Source organism: Camarhynchus parvulus, chromosome 2, assembly GCF_901933205.1.
Source record: "Camarhynchus parvulus chromosome 2, STF_HiC, whole genome shotgun sequence".
Classification (NCBI taxonomy): domain Eukaryota; kingdom Metazoa; phylum Chordata; class Aves; order Passeriformes; family Thraupidae; genus Camarhynchus; species Camarhynchus parvulus.
This window is the reverse complement of record NC_044572.1, coordinates 34,895,632-34,921,495: the sequence shown is the minus strand read 5'-3', so window position 1 is coordinate 34,921,495 and position 25,864 is coordinate 34,895,632. Positions and strand designations below refer to the sequence as shown.

At 41.7% G+C, this 25,864-nt stretch overlaps 1 protein-coding gene across 1 annotated transcript in view; it reads right to left on the bottom strand.

The window, feature by feature from the left end:
* The window catches only part of CHN2 (chimerin 2), a 158,765-nt gene extending 136,552 nt beyond the window's left edge, over positions 1-22,213 (bottom strand). The window contains exon 1 of the mRNA XM_030944150.1: positions 22,079-22,213. Within this exon, the coding sequence (XP_030800010.1) occupies positions 22,079-22,127 (49 nt within the window). The 5' untranslated portion in view covers positions 22,128-22,213. The remainder of the gene's footprint in view (positions 1-22,078) is intronic.
* Positions 22,214-25,864: the final 3,651 nt, after the last annotated feature.

Here is a 25,864-nt window from a genome sequence, read left to right as displayed (position 1 = left end):
AACTGAAATTACAGACAAAAGGCAAAGCAGTTTCCTATGCTAAACAATGCTGCAAAATAACACTGCTGGCACAGTAATTGGGAGATAACTTCATGCCAACATCATGGCTTCTCCATATGTCAGCTAAGAAGACAGAAGTTGTTAGTGAAAACTTCCAGAGTTTTTTTACAAAAACTAGGGAGAGGGGGAAGGAAGGAAAAATCCTATAATGTACAATTATTTTTTTAATTAATAACACTTCTCTGGAATATTTGATATGAAATCACAGAAGTGTTTAGTTTGAAAAAGACCTCTAAGGTATAAGTCCAACCATTAACCCAGCACTGCCAAAGTGACCACTAAAATATACGCTGAAGTTCCACATCTACACAGGTTTAAACAGCTCCAAGGGTTGGTGACTCCACCACTCCCTTGGACAGCCTGTTCCAAGGCTAGACAACCCTTTCACTGAATAAACTTTTCCTAACACAGAATTTAAACCTCCCCTGCTGCAACTTGAGGCCAAGTTTCCTCTTGTCCTAGTACTCGCTCCTTGGGAAAAGAGACAGACATCTTTCCTCCCTGAAAAGGATTGATCTCTCTGCTGTCCGATCACACTTTGATCCTAACATCTCCAATACTAAAATGTCAAAATTTGTGGAAATCCTGGTTCATTACAAAATTTCTCAAGACTGAAAGCAATTCTTACTACCAGTTTGAACCTGTGCTTGTCAGATATGCTTCTCTTAACACTCACAAGCACGAAAAACTTGTGTAGAGAATTACCTCAGCTTTGCAGCAGTCACTGCAATGGAGTGCAAATAAATTTTACAGTACAGTGAAGCCATCATCCCTTTGTATCCATTTTAACTTGGAAATTGAATGGTATTTTTATTGAATGTGGATCTTAAAATGGTCAAAGGCTAATATTTTATAAATCACTCTTCATGCTTCAAATGTATTTTCAAAGAATTAAGAAAGAGCTTAGAAATGTACTTAAAAATAATAACCAGGAGCTTCAGTAACAGTATTTATCATTCAACTAAGAAGTAAAAGCACAGCTTTGCTGTAGGGGAAGAAGGCATCAGCTCTCACATTAGCATAAGCCACTGAGTTCTCTTTTCATGTGTCCCTGTCATGATCAAATGGTTGTGCAGTCCCTTCCCACCCAGACATCAAGATGCTATCTGCTGTATTTCAATTTTTACAAATTTTGTTCTCTTACTTGAAGATGCTGCAGCTAAAAGCATGTCTAGACAGAAAAATGTGGCAGATTCTACCTCTGCTGTTTAAGTACATGCATTTTCAAGTCTTAAAATAAAGCTACTGTGTGATAGACTTTGATGATAATCACAGCTGCTCATGAAACATCTGGAGTGAGAAGTGCCAAGTCTGTGTCTTTGGTTTGAAGGTGACGATAACTTTGTCCTTTGGATTTGCACTGGGCTGATCTCCTGAGCAAACTCCATGTGTTTCCTGCAGTGTCACCTTTTAGAGAAAGTCCATAAACCAGCACAGTGAATTGTTTGATTCATGACTAATTTTACACCAGCAGCAGCAATGACTTCACTCACAGTGCTAAGCTCCCCTCTGGGGTTCTTGCAGTTCCCTCCCATACAAACTCCCTTGCAGCAGCAGATGCTTTCTAACTTCTACCACTGACCTGTTGACCTTGCTCTGTGCTGGAAGGCTGTGGCAGCACTTAACCCCCAAATTCTTCTTCTAGTGTATCTGAGGCAGTGAAGAGCCTTAATTCCCTGACTAAATGTCTTCCATGAACATAAGTTATCGGCATCATCAATCAAACCAGCTGGTAGTGTCTTACCTGGCCCCAAAATTGGCATTCTTGTGGAAATAAATGGATGGATTTAACAACAAATCACTTCTCAAACAGATATAACTGAAAGTTATTTTGAATTATGGATACTTTAATTTAGATCTGTGTAAAAATATAATTACTTATTGTTGTTAAGGTAAGTTTCAAGATGAAAGGGAAAAATTCTGACTTTAAAGGACAGGAAGCTGAAGTTTCTCAGCGTTTTAATTAATCTCAAAGTTTATTAATACTGATATTGTTTCATTCACAGACATACTTCAAACTCTAACAAATAGATTTTTCCCCTTTTTTATTGTATGTGACTAATCAGACTGAAAGGGATCACATCCAGTCACTCATACAGACACAGCAAATCAGCTTTCACATTTCTGGAAAGTTGAGTTTCAACTTAGCTCCAAAATGACAGTCCCTGTTTTTCCCACGGGCAACAAAACTTACTGTAATTCATTGCCAATTAGTATTTAATCTAAGAGAGTGAAAAATCTTACAGACATGATGTTCTGTATGTTTATGTGGCTGTGAGACTCAAAAGGCAGGGAGAAATCAAACACCACTGATAGCGTTAGAGGGCAGAACCCTACTGGGGATATCATTCTAGAGACAGACAGACAACCCCTGATGGGTTGCACACATTTCCTGAGTAAGCTCACGTACAGCTAGAGACTAACAAAAGGACTTGGGTGACTTTCAGCCAACCAAACCCAAAAATAGAGAGGGTTCTTCAAGAAGTAGCTTAAAGATTTAGGGGGAGGTGGAGGAAATTAGGGAGGGAGGCCGGGAGATGGATAGAGAGGAAAATAAGAGCAGATGTGAGGGGAAGGCAGCCTGGAACATTACAGCTGGGGGGTCACACAGCATCTAACTGGGATCCAGTGTCATGGTAGTGGGTAGCTCAGAGCACTCAGGATAAAGAGAGCTAAGATGCTCAAATAGCATCTTAGGAATAAGGAATTCACAGAATTCCTTATTTTTGTCCCCATTCCCCAAGTTGTCCACTAGAAACTCCCCAGAAACTGCTGTTAGGACTAAACAGTTCCATTCCAAACCAAAGCCTAGGCATATGTTATCCCAGACAATAAACAAACACTGTAAGAATAACTGGATGAAACACACAATTGAATCAGCTGATGGAAACAAAATAATCACAGGCGTTATCTCCATGACAAAGAATATCACACAACCTTAGCTGACCAACTGAGACATGCTGTCACTTTGTTTTGATGATGCAATCAGCTCTACACAGCTGATCCATGTACTGTGTGGGGACCTGCTGATAGAAGTGATGTTCTGCAAAGCAGAAATGTGTAGCCATATGGAGCTCATTGCAAGAATGAGCCTCTCTTTACACTCCTGGTTGAATTTCTCACATATCCTCATTATCTGTTATTGAGCATTTGCAGGGATCTAATATTCTGAACCATGGAGCCAATTCCATTCTACTGTTCTCCAAAGATTTTCTACTCCACCAAAGATATTTTAGAGACAAAAGTGTAAGTGGCATTTACTCCCTGTTGAAAAGATTTTAAAGTTTTTATGTTTTTCCAACTATTTTTTTCCCGGAGTTTAAACTAATAAATATCTGTGTCATCTCTGAAATTCCCTACATAGCTGCTTGATTTCTAATGCTTTGTTTCTCAAGATTCAATGGGACCAAAGTGTTTCATGTGAATAAAGATTTTATGTTCCTTATTTTACTATCATGTCACTTAGGACAATCATGCATCTGAAAACTTAAACTTATCAAGTTACTGACAGGTTGAAAAAAGTTTCCAGAATGTGTTCAAGCTAGAGGAATCTGTCTCCTAAAATGGTACAGTCTGATAATCTCTCTGCTCTAAAAGTAATCTAAGTCTCAGTTGCAAAATATTTAATATATGAAAGAAATTATTCATTCAGCATTTAAAAGCTGCAGTTGAAAAAAATCTCATGGTAAAATATACCCCCAGTAAATGTTATTTATCTAAAGCTGCTCAAGAGACAGTTTGGGTTAAAAAAGAAAGCAATGCTGCAACGATTAATAATTAACCAGTTTCTAGTAACAGCTTTATTGAATTGGAAAGACAAACTGTCAGCTGCACAGAAATCCACAATATTTTTATCACCCAGGTACTATGAAATATTGAACCTGAAAATTGGCACTATTTCTCCAGGCAGAAAAGTTTTCTTGGCAGTAGCCCAAGTTAATACAATAGGTCACAGAAAATCATCGTTTCCAGTCTACTGTTTCAAAGGAACAGGGAAAAAATCATAGAAAAAAGACTGAATCCTTAGGAAAAAAGAAAACAAACAAAAACCAAGTCTTTTCATACAGACAGCAAAGCAGGACTCTAAAATGTTCATGCATCAGTTCACTTTTCCCTAGTTTTCTTTTTTTATTTTTTAATCCTTTGGTGCTATACAACTATTGCCACCTCTGTTTAATAAGCACATTTCATTTAAATAGCTCTCTTGAGTTCCAGCTCACCCACCTAATAAAACACAGCATGTTTCAGAGATGGGGTAATATTCTAGGCACAAACTGTGTGACTTTATATTTTGCAAAGTAACATTACATCACATGGTTGATAATTACATTTTAATATTGATGCTGACAGTAGCCCATGAAAATGTGCACCCAGACTCTCAACTTTGGAATTTTATGGTTCATCATAACTTGGTAGTAGACACTCCTTAGCACCATTTTTGCTTTGTTTTTAATAGAAAATATTGTTGGTTTGTTGGTTTGTTTTTTTTTTCTCAGAAAGCTCCCAGTATGGTGAGCTGTGCTGAAATTCAAAAAGATATCCAAAGATGCTCTATTAAAACCTAAAAATGGCTCAGATACTAAAGAATTAGCCAAATCCATGTACAATTGATAAGTTTAATATTGTTTGTTACATGAAAGGAGTGATACAGGCACCAAAAGGTTTTACAGTTCTGAATGAAGGGAGGAAGGTTGGGGGGCAAGATGAGGAACTAAAGAGAAAAACTGGGCATTTTGGAAAGCCTCTGCAAGCAAAGCTGTTAGAAATTATCAACATGCCATGCAAAGTGTATGAAGGGAAAGAAAAGCCATATTTAATGATAGGAGACCATTGCTAAACAAAGGCCATAATGGGATTTCTGCTTTTCACTCTCAGCCCTGTTTCTCAAGCAGTGCTGGCTGCCAGCTCACAGAAGGACAAGAGGAGTGCCAGCGCCACGAACGCACGGCAGCAGGAAGAGCAGGGACCAGGAGCAGGCAGCAGGCTGGGACACCACCTCTCTCTGGCACCATCAAGACATTCAGCCTGCTCAAGCTGCCTCCTGGAGCTTCACACTGTGACCCCACTCCACACATCTTCTCCAGTGCTGGGGATTACTCTGAGCAAGGTGAAAAGGATTGACATAATCAAGGTGAAAATAGGAGAGCAAGGGCTAAGATGGAGGGGAACTATACAGAGCATGGCAGGTGCAGTCAGGAGGAACATGCTCCCCAGGGAGATGCCTCAGGAAAGGGAGAGGTGAGGATGCATCATCCCAGTCAGATGGAAGCCTCTGGGGTCTTATTTCTGCTGCTTCTGGAATGGACCTCCCTAGCCATTCACAGGAACACATTTCAGCGTCTGCTTTTCCTTAACTAACATAGAGCCCCACCCCTTACAATCATATAGAAAAAAGTATTAATAAACTACAAATAAGCAACCTGAAACCACACACCCTATACCTCTTTGTGTCATAGGGAAACTGAAAGGTGCTGTGACCAGCCAAGAGGTGCTTCTCAGAGAGGAATACTTCCACTTCCAGGCTGCTCGGTCTCTGCACATTACTCACACAGCTGAGCTATTCTCTTGCAAGATCTAAAAATAAATTTGCTTTCAGATAAAGCTCAGCGTTGTAAATTTCAAACACACGCAGGAAGGTTCAGAAAGTCAGCATGGAAAAAATTATATTATCATAAAGAGAGCTCACATTTGAAGTTTAAAGAAGAAAGTTTACAGAGCAAGCGCTTATTGCCTGGAACAGGTCAGATCAAGATTAATGGCTGGGTAATGTGACAGCTTCTGAGTGCGTGTATATGTTTCTGTAGTCTACTATTATATTTAAACAAACTGACTCATTCTAGTTTAAAGAAGAATGCCTGTTCACTGTTCCATCTTTGAAATGCTTTTATCTTCTTTTAAAATATTTGCAAATCACGAATCCCTCTCAGTTTCTCTTCCCTTTGAGCTGCAGTGTCAGTGGTATCTTATGGTGCAATCCATAAGACCTATGCTAATGAGACCTAATCCATTACCCCTATGCTCCTGACTCTCTAAAAAGCTTTTTCATCAAAAACAATACCACAGTTAAGTGTCAGGACTTTACTAAACTTGTTTGGACCGCATCAGTCCACACTTATTAAGGCTCTTCACTAACACCTACTGACTCCTCAGCCGGATTTTTGACAGTCAGATGTGACTAAGACATGCAGTTTTAGAGGAGTGCTCCAGATTCTTCCTGGAATAAAGTTTTCCCACTTAGGTTCCAAAAAAAGTATGTCTAATTGTACAAGCAGTCTTGCTAAACCATCTCCATCCAAATTCCAAACCACAGCAGGACAAAACTGAGATCTCCCTTCCCAGACTCTGGGTACAAAGGCAGCTTGGCTGACCTTCAGGCAGCCAGAGGAGCTGGAGCTGGCAGCATCACGTCTGAAGAGACAGTTTCTGCTGGTTTAGAGCCTGATAAAAACAAACAAAACCCAGCTTTGACTGCCTAGATTCTAGACTTAGAATTATTCCTCTTGTCAAGAACAATTATCTGCTCCCTGTCTATGATGAACAGACACACACGCTTACGCAGTCACACTCAGTTCTTACAGTCTGGACTTTTTAAATGGGTTTGCAACTGCAGCTAGTGTTGATACATATACCAGGAAATTTTGACAGGACTGATAAAACCTTCAAAATCTGATTTTCAAGTCACCCTGGAGGATACAATAAATATTGCTCAAAGGAAACTAGCTAAATGGGGAAGCTAGGAGAATTAAACCTTCCCAGGTAATATGGTAAACAGGGATACCATGCTGGAGGCTGAGTGCAAATACGTGCCACACAGCACAGAAAGATTTGGGAAAGTGGTAAAGCAAGTGTTCAGTGTAGCTGAACAACAGGGTATGAGAGGCTGTAAGAAGCAAACAAAGCTGGTGTCTCGTCCAAATGAAGGAAGTAGGAAGACTCATGACCTATTGTTGGCTAAATTATTTTTAAAAATCAACCCAAAACGAAAGCTAACTTAAACCACAGTTGAGTAAGTCAAAAGAGAGCTTGCAAAATGACTGTGAGAAGAACTAACCACAGCCCCTTTTTCACATCTGAATGCAAAACTTGTCAGTCTGAGCAATAGATGATCAAGGGATAAAAGCAGCACTTAGAGCAGAAAATAAGTATTTTGAGCTCTGCATACAGAGAACCCAGAACCAAGAGAAGCTGACATGTCAGAACATTTCTTTGTGAGGTACTGGTCGGATCATCCATTTTACATGGAGATTTCAGTGGAAAAGGCTACAGAATGAATGTATGAACAATAACAACTTGCACAGATCAGAAGATACTATGAAAGCATTCTTAAAGGAACTCATGGATGAAAAAGCAGTAGCACTCTGAGTAACTGCCTCTTTTAAAACTGTCTCAGAATCAAAGGACTGCAAAATGACTTACACCATGACCATTTTACAAAGGGCCCCAAGACAAAGCCCAAAAAAACCCCAGATAGTCTCAAATTGATAGAAACTATTGAAAAGAACAGTACTGGCAGACAAGACACATGGTAAGTTGTTATATTAGGCAAGTCAACACAGCTCTCATAAAAGCATGAAAATATCACAAATGAAAAAGGAAAACAAATACCAAGGAACCAAGAACACATCCTAACTTCAGTGGAATAAATATGAAATGCATTCATCTCATGATGACTGTTTTAATTTCTGGTCCATTTTTATAAGATTAACTGAGGACAGGAAAAGAGTAATAAATGTAGGTGACCAGACAGGTAGGCTACTGCAAACAAGGATTGGTCAAGTACCCTCTGACTCTTCAGGCTAGAAAAGAGCTGATGGTGGCATAATGATTAAGGGCTTTATGCTGCTTCAGATTTCACACATATATTAAATAAAAAATTAATTTTTACTGTTTATTGAAATAAAAGCAGTACAGTGTATGAAATAAAATTAGTCATCTGAGTTCAAAAGCATCAAAAAGGCATCTTTTTGCACAACACATTCAGTGTCTGGAGCCCTTCCTCACAGGATGTTCAAAGTTTACATGGGTCTGCATAACAACTTACCAAATTCATGGCATCAAATACAAGAATAAAAAAATATATATTAAACTTCAGAGCCCAGATTTTTGTCTCAGGAAGTTCCCAAGCCACAGATTTCTGGGTGCCAGCGGAATATCCTGCAGGAGTTTACTCCATGCATTTTTCCTATCCTTATGCAGCACTGGCTGGTGGTGCAGGTGGAAGGAGGACACGGAGCTGCAGCTGAGCCTGTGGCCACTGCTGCAGCTCTTCCTACACAAACAAGCTCTAGTGGCTGCTCTGGCTGCTGTGCTACAGCCAGCTGCCCAGCACGGCCTAATATCCTGCAAAGGGACCCAGAACAGGGAAAACAGAATGGATACAAAGCCATCTTACAGGATATTTTTTTGTCCCCCTCCATACTTTTTTGTCTCATCTGCCTTCTCACACATTTATTCTACTATTTCCAAAGGTAGGGAGAGCAAGGACCAGCACGAGCAAGACATTTTGACAAAGTTCTGCAGGGGTTTGAGATAGTCTTCTCATACTTGTACCACTGAAAGGCTGATTTTTATATTCCTCTTACGAAGCCTGTCCAAAAGAAATATACTCCTGACAATATAAACCCCACAGTAGCACTACAGATTCAGACATTTAGTAGCAGATCTGGTTTGATTCCCTTTTCACTGCCAGGAACTGAACACTGCCCTGACAGGTCAACTGCTAGAACTTCTCATAGAACACTTACAGGCAGAATCTCTGATGGAAGGAAGGACCAAGCTGATTGTCCCCAAGGTCTGGCCCTTTAGGATTACAGATGGTGTGTTTACTAGACAGAAGGGTGAAGGTCTGGCTGTTTTTGGAGGAGCAATGGGATGAAGACAGGCTAGCTTAAAATTTGGTTTGGTTTCAAGTAATAACCTCACTACAAAACTCTTATTTTGTCAGCATTTCAGAAATTTGGTACAGGCATGAAGATGAGTTTCTCATTCTTTCCTAGAGTTCCCTCAAATGAGAGCTGGCATCTCCCATTACATGGACTGGAGGCTCCAATAAATCACAGGATACAGTAAACCGAGCTGACTACTAAGTCTTACCCATAAGATCATATTTCTTTAAGTTTGTCACAGCCTGGAAGGTAATCAGAAAGAAAATGCCCTTGCTTTTGAGCTTATGGGAGCTCTAGATATACAAAAAGTCCTGAAGTCATTCCTGCTTGACATCTCACAAACAGACTCAGTATCTGCAAGCAAGATAAACATATTCGTGGTGGGAAAAAATCTGTTAAACTAAAATATGCAAATGCTTTCAGGCTTGCATGTCGTTGATATTTTGGAAAGGTTTTGTGCGCCCACGATGTTTCTCCTTTCAGGGATGGTAGGGGACATGTCCAAATCGTTACCTCAGCAGCTGCTATTCCAAATGGTGCTCTACAGCCCCAGAAATGAACAGCACCAACTTCCTTAAGTACGTAGCAGTGAATAAATCTGTTCTGAAATGTTTACTCTGGTACAGTCTGATCATCAAGGATGTGGAAAGTCAGCATCAGACTAAGTAACTGTTAGAACATAAATCCAGGATAACACTGTTCATGTGATTGACATCTCTTGCAGTTACTTAACTGGTTTAAGCTAAGTCTACCTAACCCCAAGCCTAAGCATAGAAAAGCTTTACATCTGGGGGAAGACAGTACACGTGAGAAAGGAGGAGTAAAGGAAAAGAAATCTATCTAAACTTTACTAACACAAAACATGTCGCAAACGGATTTAACAAAAAGAACCAAAAACGTATAAGACAAATTAGGGCACACTATTACACAAAACCAAAATAAGGTAAATTATTCGAATGGCGGAAAAATTACATCCTTTATATCCCAATGAGGTCTGAGGAGGGACTGCAATGCATTTGCTGATGAACAAAGAATGTTTCCTGATGAATCTTCTATTTTTTTTAATTTAGACTTTAATTTTATTCATGATAGTAGCTGAGTGGTTCCCTTTATCTGCCTAATTTCTTCCCAGTTGTGAAACAGGTGCTGTGAAGATTAGTTAAGTATTTACAGGGTGGTGAAAAAAAAGAGTTTTTAAAGAAATCCTGCTGTTACCAAGCCTTTAATTATATATTATAGTATTTCCGGTACTTTTGAAGTTAATATACTTCTTGCAAACCTTAGACAGTGATGGAGTTTTCTTTTATAAAACACATCCCTTTCAGACAAATTTATGTACACTTATGCTTTCTAGATGCTTTGGACACTTTCAATCAATACACTACTGCCAGGAGTCAGTGTGCCATTTTCTAAAGCTGCTTAAGATGTGGAGCTGAAAGCCTTTTCCTGTAAAGTGAAAGTAAATTACACTACTCAATTACACTTACAATCACTTTATATTGAGTTTTTTCTTACTTAATTTTTGAAAAGTCTATTTTCATAAGCTTATTATGCATATTGATAAGTCAAATAAATTCTTTTTTAAAAAATCAGCCTGAACCAGACTCTCCCTCATTTTTATCACTTGGGCTACAGTACTTGCCAGTAACTGTGAATAATATAAATTTTAAATTACACTTTTCAGTGAATGTATTTATTACTGTCACATCTGAGCAAGAGGAAGCAATTGTAACACCAAGTGATGACACACACTCATCAAACCAAAAGAGATCAAAGGATGATCTAAAACAAACACAAGACAAAAAAGGTTTTCCACAAGCCAAAGTTCTCTGCAGTGACTCTTTAGAGAAAATGTGCCTCCTTCTTCTCAGTTAACAGAATTAAAGGAGAAATGACTCATGGGGGGGCAGGGAGCAAATTTCTGCTATTTTCCAAAATATTCTCATTCCTTTTAGCTTCCTAAACATACACACACACATTTTGATACATGTCATTAGCAAAAGTGTGCCAGTTCTTCACCATTTTGACTGCAGTTTACACACTAGCCTCATGCTCCTAGCATTTTTCAAATTGCAAGATTTTTGTTCACCCAAGAGTCATTTATTCTATATTTATACAGTTACCAACTTCTCTGTGGCTTTTTCACCTGATTTCTATATAAGTGTATTGTCAGCATAAATGATACAGTAGTAATTATAATATCCTGTTCAACAACATTCAGCAAAGTAGACCTCCAGCCCTGACTGCACCTCTCACATGCCTATGAGCACTTCCAACTAATAATGACCTGTTTTGTTTAGCAAGCTTTTACTGTGAATTAATCATCTTTATCTTTGTTTCATCCTTTTACAGTTAAACCATCATGTGATCAGCTCTTGGGCTAAACAACACAAAACTAAATAAAAGGAGGAAAAAACCCTTGAAAATGGTAGGTTCAGTTTTAAATTTCTGATGCCAGGAATGCATTCTGTCTCTGAAAAAAAGGGAGCAGTGAGCTTCCAAGAATATATCCAGCAGAAAGGAAAATGAAAGATGAGAAGCTTAGTGTTACTCAACGAATGAGTATAATTAATCCTGTATTTCTACACCTTTTAAGTCAGTGATCTACATTACTATAACATAACTGAACAATGTTCAGGAATAGCTGTTCCAGAATAACTATTCCATAATATTTCCATGTCTGAAAATATTTTTTTTCAGTATAGCTTTTACACTCTTTTTTGAAAATAGCTTTCATGTGCAAACAATGAAAATATATAACCTGTACACATTTGCCATATTTAGTAGTGCTAGAGGAAATCACACACTATGTGTTGATTTTTTAAGTTGCCAGTGCCTAAAGATTTACTGTTACATTAATCATTAAAAATAATACACTTAACTCTGGTTTTGCACTTATACTTCATTTCTTCAGATTTATTTTAAAAATCAATGCTATAAGGCAATTTAATGGATTTGGGAGGAGAGTTTCATGGGTTTTCTTTCTTGGAGCTTATTGAAGGAACTAACCCATCAATTCTGAAATGAAATAAAACAACTGTTTAGCACTGTGCAAAAGTGCTAGCCAGCCTTGCTACCCAACAGCATCCCCAGAAAACCTCATGTATTCACAATACTTCTTCAAATTCCAGGAGAAATCACCCAAACTGCTATAGGGAAAGCCGCCAGATGGTCACTCCAGGCGCCCTGTGGATGGAAATGCAGCTCTTGCAGAGTTCCATAAAACCCTGAAACTTTGTACCATAGAAATGCTGTTGTATCACATGTGTACCTAAAACACCACCACAGCACAGGATAATGATTCACTTTGACAGTCACCTGTTGGTTCAGCTGGAGGAAAAGGGGCTGCAACCTAAGTTTTTGTGGCCAGGGACTGATTCTGTGCCTTAGAGCTCATCTGTTCATGCACTCACTCAGAAACACCAGGCAAGGCCTAAACCCAGCATTCAACATTTTCTATCAGGCTTTCTCTCTCCCATGCTTAGTGTACTCATCCTCTGCCAAAATGACCAGCAATTCTACATAAAAAACCCATACATTTCCACCCTGGTAAATAATATGGGCTGATACAGCAACCTGTTTTGTAAAGAGAGTTCAGGATCCTGATTTTTCTTTCTGTACAACCAAAATAAAAACATCTAATTTTTTTTTTTTGGTCTATGTAACTTTGTGAATACTCACCAGTATAGCATCTCTTACCTCCATCCTTCAGCTAACTTTATTTCTCAATGGCTTACTGATTTAATGCTGGTTTTAGTGTCATAATGGAACAGGAGAAAAAAGCACGCCTGTCAATCGCTATTTCCATGGCTTAATATATCTTCTAGCCTTAAATTTCACCCATGACAGTCAGCTCTATTTCATTATTTATAGTTATCTCTAAACTTGAGCAAAATTTCCAACATACACCAATACACTAGAGATGAAGAAGCATGAGGAATCTTAGAATTGAAATTTGTCTACCAATTTTTTGTTAAGACATCAAAGAGTTCAATATTCTTTTAGTAAATACATTTGTCAACATGAAATATTCTAACCACATGCCTCAGGCTGCAAAATAAAACAAATAGAGAGCTATCACATCATGATGCTAAAAGCTGTCTATCATCTTGGTTTGCCTGGCAGAAGGTCAGGAGTTATGGAGAGTATGCTCCCTCAAGAAGCAGGTATTTATAGAAATTACATATAATTTAAGTCTTGTGCATAATCTTTGGAAATTCATCACCAATGAACTGACATGTTATATATATATATATATATATATATATATATATATATATATATATATAAAATAAATCAATTTAATATTAAATAAGTTATGCACTTGGACTGGGGGGAGTTTTACCACATAGCTTGTAATAATTTGTCCCATCATAACAGTAGCTGCTACTTTAATGGAAACTGCATAAAAATACTCAGAAAGCAGCTACCCCATTCAGTAGTTGCTGATTTACTAACTCAGTGAAGTGGGAACAGAAGGGAGCAAGCAGCTTGAAGGGTCAAGACTTAACACCTTGTCTTCATAAAGGGTTTTTCATCAACAAACCAAATCTTCTACAAATAATTTATTTAGCTTTATTACACTTCTGTGAATTACAAAAATTTGATTGCAACATTCAGGCTTTTTGTTAAGCCCTAAATCTTGGAGCTTTGAGGGACTGTATATGAAAAATTCTGTTCTAGCTCTTGAAAGTTCATTAATTGCTAGCCTTAATTTTGGAATCAGTAAGAATGAAATGTGATCCAGCTGTAGCTGGATCATAAATCCAGCTGGTTCATGTATTCACAAGGCAAAGGAGAAGAGGGAAAAAGCCTTTCAATCAAAAGAAGAAAGGGAGCTTGAGACAAATATATATACTTTTCAATACAGCACATGATTAGTAAGATTTTCCTCTCAGGTCTCCTTGTAACACAGGTGCAGGTTTTGGTTTTGTTTTTAACCTGCAAAGCATAACGCCAGCATTCCGTATTTTAAACTTGCCCTCAGTTTTTCCCCTCTTTTTGGAGCCCTTGGCTTTAGAACTCAGGACCTAGAAGTAAAGGTGTGCTGACTCAGCAGCAGTAGCTCTACCAGCCTGATAGATAAGAAAGGCAATGTCAGGTCAGATCAGTAGATTATCTCCCACAGTGACTATCAGCGGATACATAAGGAAGTGTTAAAGAATACAGCAGCTTTATAGCGTACATATTTCACCAGCTTCCCAGCTCACATACAGCTCAGGGACTTCAGGCAGGGCTGCTATCATGATGCTTAACAGCAGTAGATGGATCTTTCTCCTGCAAAGTTATCTAAATGTGCTAACAGCCTAGGTTAGCCACCAACATCTCTTAATTTTCCATGCCAAAGAGGTCCACAGTTATGTGTCTGCTCTAGGCAGTGCCTAACCCTCAACACCAGGAGAGGATATGGTTTGCTATTAAGTTATACATGCTTACACACACTGTAACTGCTTAAAAATGGGAGACACAAGGGCTGGCACTGTCTGTGCAGCCACAGCACAGTGGAATGTGCCAAAATATTACAGGTGCTACATGCACAGAAAGGTAAGGGTTCAGCCACACAACAGCAACCATATCAATGCCTTGCAGAAGCTGAGAATTGAGAATTTTATGTGTCTCTCACAAAATTGGGAGTCTGGGTCTCTCATGATCCCCCCCATCCTTTCCTCTTTCCTTTGGGGCAATCTTTCCTCTTTCCTTTGGGACTTTGTTTATTGGGGAATTAAGGTGGAATCAGTGCAGCTTCAGACAGCAGAAAAATATGACAGCAAATATCCGTGACTTTTGATGGCAAATTTAATGCTGAAAGAGCTCTTAGGCTTCTTTTGCTTTTGACCACAGCACACATCCTCTGGCACACAGCACACTGCTGGAGAAGAACTATTTCTCCAGGGAACTTCTGCCTGCCTTTGCAATGGCTGTGCCCCATATACCTTTACATGATATGTACTTGCCATTTTTCTTCCTTGCCAGACACGAAGCCAAACATTGAACCAATTGATTTGTCAAGATAACACAAATTTTTAGCAATTAAACATCTGCTCAACAACTGAGTCACATTTACAGACTAAGATTTCCATCTCTCCTAACATCCATTTTTGTTCCATGATGAAATAAAAAGTGGAACACCACAAAGACACCTAAAAGCTACTTCATCTAAAAGCTACAAGTGATGTTTAAGCAGCCAACAATAAGAGAAGGAAGGAGAGGAATAGCTACATGACAAGCTTGTGAGAAGAAACTGAGAAATGTGACTTGACACACAGGTCACAGCAGGTGACACGTGATTTAGTGATGATAAGACAGTCCCCACCTAGTACTTTCTACACTGTCAGTAATAGCACCACACTGGAAACACCTTGTCTCCGTGGAATTGGACTGCCTGACAAAGATATCCTCAGAACAGATATCATATTTACTGAACTGATTCTTTTGTGATGACCTTGATCAATAATACCAGAAGCAAGGCATGTGATACTTGTGTATTCTTCTGAATTTTAAAAATCCCTTAACCTCTCCTTACCTTACCAAGTACACCAGCCTGCACTGTCAAGTTTTCACTGGCAAACTTTGAAGTGTGTTAATGTTATGAGAGCACTATTGCAACACCAATTCCCTTCTGCGGGGATACACTCACCCTCCAGCCCTTGGATTTAGACTATTGCTGAGTAAAACAGGGTGATGAAACAATTATTGCTGAATTCTGCATGATTCATAGTTGGTAATAACCACCTCCAAATGCAACATTCAAATTTACATTTCTCATAATCAAAGGTCAGAAAAAGGCAGCAAGAATGGGTCATAATTCATAGCAGTTAAAACTACACATTTGCACTAGATACTGTATAATTCTTAGACAAGCTGTGACTACACCTGTAAAAAATGTGATATTTATAGAATTTCAGATTTATCGCTTCTTGTATAAATCCTGCTACATTTCCCTGCAACAAAAGCTTTTTGGTGCAATGTAAATGTGCCATTCCCTAACACAGAGTTCTCCAAATATTTAATCTCCTCAGTATCTCTTCCTTTGGGAGAAGAGAAGAACGAGTGACAACAGACTGGCTCCCCAGCATGGGAACAGCTTCTGCCAACATTCAGTGCTGTAAGCGAGGCCAATCCAGCCAGTGCTGCCCTTTAGCCAAAGGTATGTATATAAACCTATCAACTTTGAAAAAAGGTTTTTTTTTTTTATCTAAAACCCCAGGTTTAAGACTTACCTTACCTTACCACAGCAGCCAAATCTTTATGATTTCTCACATGCAAAACATTATGGTCATAGGGATACAAGAGATCTCATTGTAACATTCACCAATGTAAAAATATTCCTGCCTACAGCCACTCAGCATTTGGCAAATGTAAGCTTCCTTAGAACCATCAGACAGGAGGCAAGAACTCCAATGGAACGGATGTCCAAAAAGGTCATCAGCATGACAGCATGAAAGACTGTTCACCTGATCCTCCACATATGTCTGTGCGACAGGCAGACCCCTAAGAAGAACAAGACTTTTGCTTTACAGAGCATGAGTGCTTATAAGCTGAATTGTGAAGCAGACATGCATTGTACCAGTTTCCAGGCTATTTTATTCTCAATAATCACAGCCTACATGGTCAGTAGTAACTAACTGTTGAATCAATCACAACATCAGAATGGAGTACTATGGCATTTTTCTTTTTTGAATTTTTATTATTTTTAATAAGAATGGTGAGTTCTTTGTAATCATCAGATAAAAAGACTTCAGCTTTAATTTAGAGCAAGAACACCCTGGCCAGCAGAAGCTTGGCATGAGGAACAGAAATAAAAAAAAACCATTATTGCCCTTTTAAAAATCAAAAGCAGCACCTTATCAGCATAATGACAGCATGATTTCAATAGCTTTCATGTGCCAGTTTCACAACACAATTTCTATTAAATCATTAAGAATAAACATCTATTTTCATTTACTAATCTTTTTCCCAATTAGAATCTCTCTGAATCTCTGTACAATAGTAATTTCATTTCTTCCCACTTGCTTGCATCTTAATTAAAATCGGTCCATGTTGACTTTCATTTTTATAATATATCTGCCTATTTCACATCACAGCACCTTCATGACCCCCAGAGAGTCATGAGCCTTTAATATTTTATTTTGACCTTGTTAAGTCACTAGAACCATCAAAGATTTTTCTTCCCTTGATAAGCATTTTTTAATCCTTCTCAAAAAGTAGAGGGTGTGTAAAAACCCATAGTTGAGAACTACACTTTCTTTAAACAACCCATGCACATTTATATTAAAAAACCTAACAATTTGCTGCCTTTCAATTTATTGCAAGTATTAGTTTATGAACCATAAAATTAATTATTAATTAATAAGAATCAGTTCTTAAATGATACTTAAAGGCCTTTTCCTCTGAGCTTGGGGACAGATAAAAGTTTCATTTAATTAAAAAAAAATACTGTCAATAACTGGTGACTTCACTTTGTAACAGTCTTCTATACAGTATTTGAGTTTGCAGAAAGAGGGGACGGGGAGAGAAGCAGCTATTTTTCATTAGAGCAGCGGACCCAGATGAAAAGTAAAAATGCCCTGACAAAACACACAAGCCCTTCTCAGCCTGTAGCAGAAAGCTTGCCTTTGTGTTTTCACTCCATCACCTGCTCTACTGACAGGTACTACACAACATGCTTACAGCACAAGAAGAAGCACCAGTTCAGATGGGAAGCAGAAAGGTGCTGACCTATCCCTTCAGCCTAACACCTGCAAACTTGTCTTTGGAGCTCAAAGAAGAAACAAAATACTGGGTACACTGGCACACACATTTACATATTTGCCTGGGGTTCTCACCTGAATTCCTGCAGTGTTGCCACTCTCACAGCACAGGCTCATGCTCATGCAAAGGTTTTGGCACACTCTGGGTCCTGCTGTTGGAGGAAGCCTGATTACACCTTATCATTTATCAGGCTTGTATTTGCATTTACCTTCAGTGTGGACCCTTACCTGGCAGACAGCCCAGGCCATCTAACCTATCCACCTGCCACAGGGAGGGTATCTGGCACAAGACTTCTCAAGCAGAATGGCAGCTTTAAAAGCCAGCTGGCATTTATGGCCACATTGCACTAACTTTGGATGCCACAACTGCACAAAGAAGTACAGTGCCTAGAAATACCACTGCACTGAGCCTAGGTGGGAAACACTGCCTAGGCATACCACTGCACTGAGCCTAGGTGGGAAACACGCTGCATTTCTTGCTTCTTTGAGAAGCAAAGCAGGCACAGCCACAAAGGTCTCTTCACTCAAGCTTCTATTTACATTCCAGAAAGTCGAGTCTTAAGTTCATCAGTTCTGTATAATCAGTATTTGGCTACTGGGTGGAGGAAACTGGAGGCAGCTAGTAACAAAGTGGAAGAGGCGGATTGTTTGCCAGGAAAAAACCGAGAAGTTTCAGTAACAGCAAAGAAGTTTTTAGAAAGAAAGATTATAATGAGTGACAATAAGGGTCAATACTAAGATGGTCACTGGCAAGGGAATGTGTATTTTAAGGAGACTGCAGCATGAAGGAAAGCATAAAAATGTGCACAGTTTTCTTTAGAGGATAGGAGAGAGAGAAAAGATGCTGCTTGCAGTTAAGTCAGCACTTCATCTAGGGAGAAGAGCAAAATTTAGGGGTTTGCAGTGAATACAGCTAATAGATCACCTGGGTATGTGTTAAAGAAGAGATTACAGGAAAGTAAAGTGGAATTCCCAGTGGAAGTAATTATAATATCATCTTTTTATACCATGTGCAGATTTATCTAAGGTCCAAAAAAGAATACCTAATGTAATTGCTTACCATGCCCCCTTCTTCCCCCAGAATATTACCCTTCTTTCTCCCCCAGCCACTTCAAACACAACAGCTGGTAGTCAGGGCAGTTTAAGTTCTCTTGCCAAAAGCAGAGAGCTTGAAGAAATGATATATAAAGAAATACAATACAAATACCCATGGCTCTCCTGTAGATTTTGTTACCAGTGAGTGCCAGCTTACTGAAAAAAGTCCTTCATAGGCTTCTGTCAGACAGGGCCTGTTACAAGAACCTAATATTATTGAACCTATAATTATCAGCCTCACAGTGGCTCTTGAGATGAGCAAACAGACGATAGACACAAGCTCTGAAGGAGGGACTGATCCTCCAGCTGTGAAATCAAAGGAGCAACAGCCTCCTAAGTATGAATATTTGCCTTACCACCAGTGGATAGTTGAAGTCATAGCTCTCCATGCATGTTAGCTCCTCATCTGTACAACAGGTACAGCTCACCACCCTGCCATGACACTGGGCAGGCAGTGCTTATAAATAACCACTCCAGAACATAACCAGATTCTCACCTTCAATGCAGACACAAGATCAAGTGAAGACTATAAATCCCACCCGTACATTTACAGAAATATAAGCAAGCAAGCAGAATATCTACACCATAAAGTTCTTGGGCAGCTTCCTCACAATAAATATATTTGAACTGTTTAACTTTCTCATTGACATGAATCAGTAGGAATTGGCAGGAATTGAAGCAGAAATGCTACATCACAAATGGTCACTTGTAGTAACATATTCTTGAGCTTTGGCAGCATTAGTAAGTAGTGGTAGAGCTGAGTTCTGCAGCATGGTATTCTGTTATCAACCTCAAAATTCATTTCCTTTTTGTATTAGTATACTACTGTGGTAGTATAGCTTTCCCTCTTCTGTGGAATAGAAATAATTACACTATCTGGAAATCTTCATATTGGCATGTTAAGCATACATATAAATTCTACCAAACTGAGTTTTAAGGCAAGACTGTTTGTTTAGATCATGTAAACAAAATGCTGTAAGACTTGCTGAGTTCTGAGAACTTAAACCACAGACAGCCAGAATACAGCTGCACATAGTCAGATATGGTATGTCTGCTAATATTGGCAACTTTATCATGCTGCAGCAAATTTAACTGCTGGTTAGTATATGTATAGAAGAAATATAGATTGAATAAACTGGAACAAAACAAAAAACCATTCCAAGGTCATAAATTATGAAAGTCAAGGTCACTCAGTTGCTTTATAAAATAAATACTTGACAGTATTTATCAGTTGTACTACTGTGGCACCTAAGAGCCCCAGGCATGGGCCAAGGCTCAGCTGTGCTCACGCTTGCAAAAACACAAAACAAAAGACAAACCACAAACAGTTGTAGGCCATAGCTAAGGGCTTCATACAAAGCAGGGTACTGTCATGTGTCAACTCTTGATGTGCATCTTTTGATGATGTATAGCTAAAGCCTAGATCTCAGTTCCTTGGCTGGATGTTATTTTTGGCACTAGATTTACCTGATGAGCAGGAGGCCACCTGGAGTTGGATGACATCAACTGCTCACACCAAGGATGTACCTGAACTCCCACTCTTGCCTGCATTTCAGGCATTTAACCAACTCTGCTGGGGATGCACATCTCTCAATTCACAAGAAGGATCCTGAAGCCCAGATTTAGTAAAGCCAGAGGGGATTCAGATGGATGCATTCAGTATCTTTCCACAGACACAGGAGCAATATGCAAGAAAGACCATGAGATTCATGGAGCAAGGGAGCTACACACTTTCTCCAAGCTGGGGACATGCTTTGGCAGCTTAATGGTTAAAGCACCAAGGAAGAGTCACAGGTTCCAGTCTGGGCTTTTAAAGTTGTTTCTGGTTTTATCACATAACTTAGATGCAAAAATATACAAATGACGCATAAAATAAAACCGCATTGCCCAGATGAGTACCTCCACTAATAAGTTATAAAGTTGGCTGTATTCTTGCTTCTTTTCATTTTGGTCTTGCAAGTCTTGCATTGTGAATGTGAACACAAGGCAGAATTTCCCATGCCTACTTCATTCAGGTGCTTTTGAGTCAAGGCAGTAAGGGCTTGCAGTGTTTGTGGTTTTTTGTTAAAACTATTTTAAAAAATGTTTTTAGGACCTAGTTCCTTCTTCAGATCTGTTTGTAAGTGTTGAACACTGGAACAGTGGCATAGAATATGTTGTATAAGCTACATACATTGTCTTTTAAAAAAATGTAGTTGCTTATTGGCCTTTACATTTATTTATATTTTGCTAGAGTTGTATTGATAGTCAGAGGAGCTTGTCTGCTGTTCACAGCACATATTGCTATATTTAAGAAATGCTCTTAAAAATCTGTCTGGCACCTCAAATAAAACACTGAGTCACAAGTCCCTTGAACCCTTAAGTTGTTCATGCTTCTATTTACTCGTTCAGCCCACTGAAATGCCAGGATGTTACTCTCAGCCAATTTCTCATAACTTAAATATTACAGTAACTGCTCGTGAGCTAAGCAGCAGGCAGTGGTACTCTTGTTCACTGCGTTCAATTTCAGGCCGCCTGGGTTAAAAACGCACCGTAACTTTTCTGCCCTCCTGCGGGTCTGCAGCGCAGCCAGCCCCCCATCGTGAGCGCCGCACCGCACCGCCTCCCACCCGGCATCCCCCAAACCCAGAGCAGGCACAAGCGCCTCACACCCGCGGCCGAAACCCTGGGGCAGTCCGTCACCTGGGGCATTTTTAATCTGGATCGGGAATTTAATTGTTCCCAGTCCTGCAGGAGTACTGAAAACGCGAGGTGTGCCACAACACCCACCAAGTGGCACGCCCGGCAACACCCGCCCGCCCCAGAGCACCACGACGCGCCGGGTCGAGATACGGGGGGACCACGACAGAGGATGCGCGCTGGTCTCTGAATGCCCTCCTCACCCCGAGCCCCGCGGCTCCCGGGAGCTGCTGGCACCGCTCCGGCCGCGGAGGCGCTGGGGCCGCGGGCGCGCCCCTTCCCGAGCCGGGAGGGATGCTGCTCCCCCGGCGAGGCAGCCGGGCGCGGGGCTCCCCTCTCCCTCACTCCACACAAAGGCACGGCAGGGCAGCGGGGAGGCGAACCGGGCCCCGCCGCGCTTCCCCCGTCCCGGCTCCCCCCTTCGGTGCCGCCTGAGGGACAGCCGACCCCGGGCAGGGGCATCACCGCCCCGGGGGAGCGCCCGGCGGGGCTCGGGGAGCGCCTGCGGCGCGGTCGGGGCGAGCGGGACGGCGAGGCGCGCTGCAGACAGGTAGCTCCCTGCTAAAATGGAGGGAGGGGAGAAATGCGGCGCTCGCTGGAGAAACTTACCGGAGGAAACCGACGAGCCGGACAAACTGGAGTTACTGGATGCGGCCATGGTCCCTCCTCCTCGCCCCTTAGCTGCGAGCCCCGCGTCGGCCCCCGCTGCTGTCCGGCCGCCGCTGCCGCCAGCCCATCGCAAAGTGCCGGAGCCGCGCCGCGCCGAGCCGCCGCCGCAGCCCGCGCTCGGCTCCCCGCGCCGCCGGGGAGCAGGAGGCGGCGGCGACCCGCCGAGCCGCTGCCGGCCGCTCTCCGGGGCTGGGCGAAGCCGCTCGGCAGGTCAGGCAAAGGGCCCCGCGGCGCTTCCAGCGCCTCTCTCCGCCCTGGGGAGCAGGGCTTACCTTGTGACTGGGACGCGAGAGCCGCCCCTGCCAGCGCCTTCCCTCGCCTCCTCCCTTCCCTTCCCGTCCCTTCCCTTCCCCGCCTCCTCGCGGGCAGCGCTGACAGCCCGCCGGGGGGACCCGCCGCAGCTCCCCTCACGCACACAAAGGAAGCGGCGGCGCTGCCGGCCGGGCTGCCGGCCCCGGCTGAGCGGGCAGGGTGGGTCCCGTTCGGGCGAGACCCGGCAGCGCGGCAGCCCCGCCGAGCGGCGGCCAAGCCCCTTCCCGGCCGCCGCCGCCGCCTGGCACGGGGCTGGCAGCGAGCGCGGCTCCCGCCGTGTGCCGGCCCCGTCCCGGCGGGGCGGCAGCGCCTGTTGAGCGCCTCGGCCGGCGCTCCCTCGGCGGTACCGCAGCGTGGGCTCCGTGCTGGGCTGCGCGCCGCCGACCCCCGCCTGCCGCGGACCCCGCTGCTGCGCTGCTACGGCTGGGGCAGGGCTGCGCCCCTCGCCCTCGCTGCCCTTTGTCCGTCTCCTGCCCCGGCGGGCTTCCCTCCGTTCCCGCGGGGCTCTCCCTCCCTCCAGGCAAGCGCCCACCTTCGCCTTTTTTCCTCTTCATTTTTTTTTTCTCCCTTCTGACATCCGTTTTTCTTAGTAAAAAAACCCCGTAAAACAGGCCTACACCAGCAGGGGGTTTTGCCCGGCCAGGTGCACAGCGAGTGCGGGACCCCGGCCTGGCCACAGTTCTCCCTCCCATCTCCCCCCTCAGCGCTCCCGGCCCGGGGGCTCTGGGGTACGCGGGGAGCGGCTGCCGCATCCAACGGGGGCATGGAAGGTCTGGCCGACCAGCCGGGTTCGCAGACCCTCGTCTTGGTGTGCAAGTGGGAAAGAAGAAGAGCCGAGAAAGCATCACTTGGAGATTTCCGCCTGTTGTCTGTCCTTGTCGTTCCCCTTTCCAGTGTTTTATGGCCAGCCAAAGCTTGCATCTCACTTTAAAAAACGTGGGTGCAAAGGCTACAGGAAGGTGGGCGCCCGAGTGGCATGGCACACAGTCTTGCTGGCTCGGGATCTATAAGAAGCTTAAAACCTATTTGCCATGACGGTGATTTATGAAAGCCTTCCATGTTTCATAACAGGGAGTCTATAACACAAAGTTACTTTGGGAGGGAGGAAGCGCATTAAAGTTTCTTTGGTAATCTAAGCCGTACCCACCCAGCTCCTCCGCGTCCCAAACCAGCGTGCTAAACCGCCTGCCCGCTCTGCAACCCGCGCCCGGCCGCTTCCTTTTTCCCGTGGAGCCAAAATGCAGCCCGGGCTCCCTAGAAGCTGCAGCCCGTTCCCGTTTTTCCTCGGGAAAGCAGGTCCCGAGTCCCCTCTAGCGGCGGAGGCGGCGGCGGCAGCGATGCTGCCGTGCCGGCTGCCGGGTCCCGCTGCCCCCGCGGGGGTCCTGCGGCAGCGCTGCCAACGCCGCCGAGGCCAGCTGGCTTCTCCGGGTTTTATTTGGTAACCACGGCTCGCTCCCTGTGAGAAGGAACGGGCTTTAAACCAGGCTTTAGCACTAACTCCTATTAATCTGTAAATTGCCACGTACGGACATAAAACCGGGATGGGAGTGTCACTGCTTTTTGGTCTGTGGCCAAATATTTTGTGTCATGCATTTTGAAGGCTGGATGTTAAGGGCAAAATGAGTAAGGCAGATAGGTCATAAAACCAGGCTGATACCTGGGGTGTAGGAAAATACTGCAATAGTACAGTGAACACCAAGACTGCGCTAGTAAATTGTTACTTGCAATGTGTGTGATGTTTCAAATAGTCAAATGGGATTCCCTTGTGTCCTACGTGGTCAGTTTTCCTGCTCCATCTGCTATATCTCTTTCCAGCGTTTGCCTCCTCGTAGCTTGCTATGTCTTCATTTTCCCTTCCATAATCTAGCACTCTCTTGCCCCCATGTCTCTCCAGCAACTCTTGGAATTGTGTCTCATATGATGGTGAAATATGGTGGTGTTAACATCACTGTCAGAACCTGCAGGGACAGGGGTAAATAACCTGAAAGAGAAAAAACCCCCTCATTCTGCTGGGACTTAGCAGGCACAAAAGAATTTCCTTGACTAATTTTAAATGATCTTTCCACGCATATATACATATATATATATATATATATATATATATATGGATAAATCAAGAGAGCAATTTCGAGATATCCCAGTAATTGAAAATGGAGTATTTTCTATCCAAAAGCAGTGAGTACAAACATGTCTGGTTATCAGTTTGTATACCTTTGAAATGATCAACCTCCAACTGTTGGTAATTTTTGTGGTAACAGCAGGTATGAGGTTGTGTAATCTCAGTTGCCCCAACACTGAAAGGCAAATTAATGAAGTTAAGTGAAATGTACTGTAAATTAAAAGAAACTCATATTTCAAGACAGGATGGCCTTTTTCTTGTTACAAGCAAAGAACATAAAAGCCATTAAAGTAGAGGGGAAATTACTACATCAAAGGGAAAGTAAATTTAAATGACACAAAAATAGCCTTGTTATATGCAAAAAGTGCAAAGTAAAGATAATGCAATCAAATCTCTGTTCTATTTTACAGAAACTGCAAACAGATTCTGCTCTAGTCTAATTTGGCAGAGCCCAGGTATATCCATTACTAATGATATTAATACTTAGTATCAAGAATAAACTTTAAATGGTAAACTCTTATGTAAACTGTTCCTGGGCTTTCCTTAAGTGTATGCTTCATATAACCGATAAAAATCTTCTACTTTACCCTCCTTATAGAACTAAATTTAGTGCCTTCTTCCATGATATCTGCACTTTAATGAGAAGTCACAGCTTCCAAAAGTTTTGAGGAACTCAGAAAAATCACATTTCCTTGTGTATTATGACCTTTAGGACACTGCATTTGGCATTAACAGTGAGTTGCAAAGGAAAAATACAAAATTGTATACTTTGCATTAAGCGTGAGAAAGATCTGAAAGCTTTTCTGGTTTTCATTCCTGGGGAAGATTCCTTGTAGATTTCCTTGCTTCTAGATTGGTTCAATGTAGTTTTACTGACACAGAGTGTTTATTTTTTGGGGTTGTTTCTTTAGGTTTTGGGTTTTTAAAATTTTATTTAATTATTTATTTTTATTAAGAGATAAAAGAGTTTGTTGAAGAACAAAGTTTTAGCAAACTAGTCTATATACCAAAGAAGTGGGTGCCTGCCTAATGCTAAAACTCAGCTAGCAACGTGAAATTTGAAATAACATTTGACTCACTGTGGAAAGAGGTCATTGTATTCCAAAAACTAATAGATATGGGAAGCTCAAGGTAATAGTTGGAATATTAAAGGAACACAAAGCCATTGCTGCTTGATTCTAAAATAAATAAATCTCAGAAAATACCTAAAATGTTTCTCCAAACTTTCAATGTATTAGGTTATTTCTGTAGCCTAATTACCCACTCTTATACTTCGGCATGGTGAAACTCCTGTT